This window comes from Thermochaetoides thermophila, assembly GCF_000221225.1.
Source record: "Thermochaetoides thermophila DSM 1495 unplaced genomic scaffold scf7180000011821, whole genome shotgun sequence".
NCBI lineage: Eukaryota > Fungi > Ascomycota > Sordariomycetes > Sordariales > Chaetomiaceae > Thermochaetoides > Thermochaetoides thermophila.
The window spans coordinates 479-4,926 of record NW_006383037.1 but is presented as its reverse complement, the minus strand read 5'-3'; the positions used below and the strand labels follow the sequence as shown (position 1 = coordinate 4,926).

The following is a 4,448-nucleotide window of genomic DNA, read 5'->3' as shown; positions in this document are numbered from 1 at the left end:
AAGTCTCCATGGCCAGTAACCCCCTGTATCCAACAGCCCAGGACGTGTCTACCCCGCCTGCGTTGTGGGCACGGCCCAGTACCCCATTAGGGTAGAACGTGGCCGGAAAAAAGAATCATCATCATCATTGTGTGAGAACTCTTGTCTCTCAAATCTCTAGTAAGTCAACCCCGCACCCATCTCAGGAAGTCTAGCTGGATAGTCTGGTCTTTGAATTCTCCATTAAGATAATACTACCCTCGATAATTAGTAATAAATCTTTAAAATCATTCGTCTCTGATCATGGGGGATTCACTGAAGCAATAAAGGTTACATGTTACGGCTAGTCATGGGCTCGGCGGCTGCCCACAGATGGAGTAGCGGGCATCCAATACGAGGATTCCAAGGGGTCAAGAGGCGGATTAATCAGATGGGGAAGAGCAATTATCGTAGTAATCGCACTGCGATGCACTGTGATAACTGTGCAAAACTCCTTGACGATATTAAAGCAGGTAATGGTAGTTGGACAAACAGACTGAGGGCCTCGAATATTATCATGTATATGGAATTACTCATCCCCAAGTCATAACGATGATTTCCAAGTCAACAATAGAAACGGTTTTCAGCCAACCGTTGGTAACCGCAGTGATTCCATGCTCTACTGTATGAGATTCCAGTCCCTCGGGTTCTACAACCTGGCCACTACCTTCGAACCGTCTCAGGACGTTGTGGAATCGTTACATTACCTACGATAGTGGTAGATATATATACTCAAACGTAGCAAAAAATGTGCACAAGCCCTCAAAACCTTATTGAGTGCAAACTAATACATATTTCAACAACGGAGAGGGGGATAAAAGTGATATGGCAGCATAATCCTCTGGATCATTCGAGTATATATATCTTTTGGGAATTTCTTATACGTCCCCCTAGGCATTTAGGACGATGGAGTTCAAGTACTTGTTCTTAGTCATATCAACATGCATGGACTATCTATATAACATCTAGGCTATAGCTGTTAAAGAGAACTACGTAATAGTGGATTTAGTCTAACTAAGAAGAGATAACACGGATATAACAGTTAGCTTGATTAAGTTCTAGTTCTGCATCATATCTGATAAAGTTATATACATTACTTCCAGCGGCATACAGAGAGCTTCAAGGCCATCTTTAGTTAATCCCAGACGCTTTTTCAAACTGTCCCTTCCTACACCAAGTCTCTTCTGGGGGGATGGCGCAGTTGGAGTGCATTGCGCCTGGATAGACCTGCTGTGGCCTGGCAGGTCGTCGGTTCGAATCGGCTCCCTCCACCTCACACTCACCTGGCCTTTGACCACGAACAACCCTAACTTCCCCGCTTGGGCCAGCGGGTAAAAGCTACTCAACCAGGCTCCGACCAGCTCAACCTCCCATCTCCACGCTTGGACCAGCTGGACCAGCGGGCACAAGCTACGCGCGGGTTTTTCCCCCGCGCAATGTATTTAGCAACCTCTTGGCCGCAGTCGCCATGGGCACGACCCGAGTACCTAGATATGGTAGATAGTGGTCGAAAAAATATACATATATACATATACATACTCTCCTCTGTGTCTAATTTGCAAGTTACTAACCATTCATCTCTAATAAAGCAACCGACGATACAGTATCTAAGTAACAGAAACAACACGTTAAGTGGCATTTGATCCAGTAAGGCTTGATATTAGTAGCTTACAATTTTTTTCCTCCAGATATATACCCTTTTATAAAGTATTGTATTGATAGCATGTATATGTATATATCTAGGCGACTACAGGTTGATTATTTTCCATCACCCTAGAACACCTAGATAATATTTATTTTACCGCAAATATTTATGATAAGGCATTCCAATAATTGACTTGCTACGGTGAAAAGTGTACATTAGCAGCTGCGCTGAGACGATCCGACAACCTCCTAGAATGAATTGGAAGGTAGTAGCTAGGTTGTAAAAACTGAGATACTGGGGTCCTTGAACAGCAAAGTACGTGATTTGCTGCGGTCCTCAGTTGTTGGTCTATAACTGTCTAAGGATGATTGAACGAGTCATCATAGCTCTGGGGATGAGCAACTCTATGTACATATCTATACTTGACGACCGTTGACATGCCTGCCTTGCCATTGTCAACCAAATTTACGATTACCGTTGATGTAGAGATCGATTATCGGTGGTTCTTGGCAACGGTAATCTTTCCTTGCCTACGATTGGTCTGTCTTCTGGCCCCACTTGAGCTTCCCTAGTTGTTCCTCCTTCGCTGCCGGGAGGCTGCTGCTGGTCCATATCTGGGCCGGAACATTTCCCGCGGCGCTGCGATAGAAAGTCAATGGAGAGCCCACTGGCATAAGAGATGATGAGAGCCACTCCCTATTCCTCTAAATCTTCTTCCTCGTCTTCCCTCTCCTGCAGTCAGAGCAGACGAAGAGGAGGCGTCAGAACCACTCGGGATTGTTGTTCCACAAGCTCCCCCCAATGGCTGATTCTCCTTTTCTTTTGTTGATTGCAAAGAACGTCTCCCCTCTCTTCTAGTAATCTACGCGCAAACAGATGTCTGCACAGCACGAAGCTTCTCGTTTCGCTGGGCTCGCTCGACCTTCCGCACTGACTCCGGTCTCCCTCAAGGCTCAAAAGTAAAGTAGTGCTGCTATATACTACTCTCAGAATAAACTCCAATGCTGCTTGCGCGCCGCCTGCTATCACTCATCATCATCACCATAATCCTCCTGCCAATTCACACCACAAATGCCGCAAGCGCCTGTGTCCTGGCTGCTTTAAAGAGAGCCAGGGACGATCAGGTCAAGGAGCTGAACGCCACCATTTCGATTGTCGGAGAGCTCGTCGATGCTATTGCTATGGTGGAGAGCCAGCGCAAAAGCCCGCTGGAGAAGCAAGTCGGCAAGCCGTTTATCGACAAACTTCATTCCTTCCTGATCCAAGAATCCATGAAAACGACAAGAGTCCTCACCTCTTCCCCCACCGCTATTCCGGTTCCCTCTAAATCCACGATACCCGCAGCTACGAATGTCTCTGACATTCCCACAACCGGGCTCAGGATGATGTTTCTCCTACTCCGGCCCCTCCAAAACAACCCCGTTGGGCTGATGTGGCCGCGACTCCTTTGTAATCCCCTCAACGAAAGAAACAAACCACACTCAGCCACCCTTCCCCGAGCGGCTCTCTCGCTCGTCCGATGGATCGCACCGCGAGTAAGCGTGTCTTCCTTCGGATGAACAAAGCCGAGCCTGCGAACGCGTTCTGGAGTCAAGCCTCGCCCGCAAAAGTTGTCACTCTATTAGTGAATTACATGGGCTTCCCGCGCGATCTCATCAATCGCGCGTATCCGATTAAATCCGGCTGGTGCGTCGAAGTGAGGGAGCAGCAACATCGCTCTTTGCTAGTCGAGAAGGCAAAGGAGAAAGGCCTTGTCGCAGAGCCGGAGAAAACCACTTTTGCTTACATTGCGAGGAATGTACCTCAAACGATCCGCGACTTCACGGGCCAACCCATCGATACCGAACCGCTCATTCAGCAAGAAGCAATCGTTGTCACACACCAGAAGGACGCAAAGGTCATCAAGAGCAGATCGGGTGCCTGGATTGTGGTTCTCCGCCGGCAATACCCCAGCTTCCGACTGTTCGACTCGGACCCTGCTATCCCATTGTCCCACAACCCCCGAATCTACTCTTGCGAGCACTGTTTCGGCTTCCACCATCGGGACAAGTGCCGCTATGCTGCCGTCTGCAGCAAGTGTGGCGGCCCAGCTCACAACCATACAGGGTGCCGGCCAATCCCTCAGTACCCCAACTGCCTTTCTCCAGCTACCCCCGGACACCGCGACTGCCCAGCCCTCCCAAAATAAAATCTCCCAAGGCCGAGTCCTGAAGCCTACGCGCGAGCAGAGAGCCGCCTTCCGCAAGGCTGGCCGTGCAGCGTACAAGGCTAAGGTAGCCGAGCTTAAGAACACATCGACCCCTCCCTCGGCCCTCCCCTTCCTCCTCGAACCCAACTTCGAGTGACAACAATAGCTCAAGGCAAAACTCTCTAGACACGATCGCTGAGTCCACACCTAGCGAGGCGCACACCGTTGGCCTTGGTGCGTCGCCGTCATCCGACTGGGTGATGGTCAGCCGCTCTGCCGCTGCGATGTTCCCTGGTGGCAGACTCTCAAAAATGAGAGCGCTCGCCCGGTACAGCTCGCTACGTAGCGACTCCCGACAGCGCGTTTTGGGGAAGGTAGCAGCTAGTTTGGAGTCGCTCCCAACCATTCAGCAACTGTTCCCGCCACAGGATCGGCCCGAATCACCCGACCCAATTAACACTATCTGATGCCCAAGAAGTATAGCAGACATCTTCAAATCTTATCTGCAAACGCGCAAAAATCCATCGCCTACACAGACAGCCTCTTCGAGCTGGCAGCTAGACGGAGAATATCCCTTGTCTGTGTCCAAGAACCCGC

General features: G+C 49.6%; 1 protein-coding gene across 1 annotated transcript; it reads left to right on the top strand.

Annotated features, from left to right (window-relative positions):
- Positions 1 to 2,664: 2,664 nt before the first annotated feature.
- On the top strand, positions 2,665 to 4,008 carry CTHT_0059320 (uncharacterized protein; the record flags this gene model as incomplete). The annotated part of the gene is made up of 3 exons (XM_006696188.1): positions 2,665 to 3,112; positions 3,289 to 3,728; positions 3,811 to 4,008. The coding sequence occupies 3 exons, from the start codon at positions 2,665 to 2,667 to the stop codon at positions 4,006 to 4,008; spliced, it is 1,086 nt and encodes a 361-aa protein (XP_006696251.1).
- Between the last annotated feature and the right edge of the window lie 440 nt (positions 4,009 to 4,448).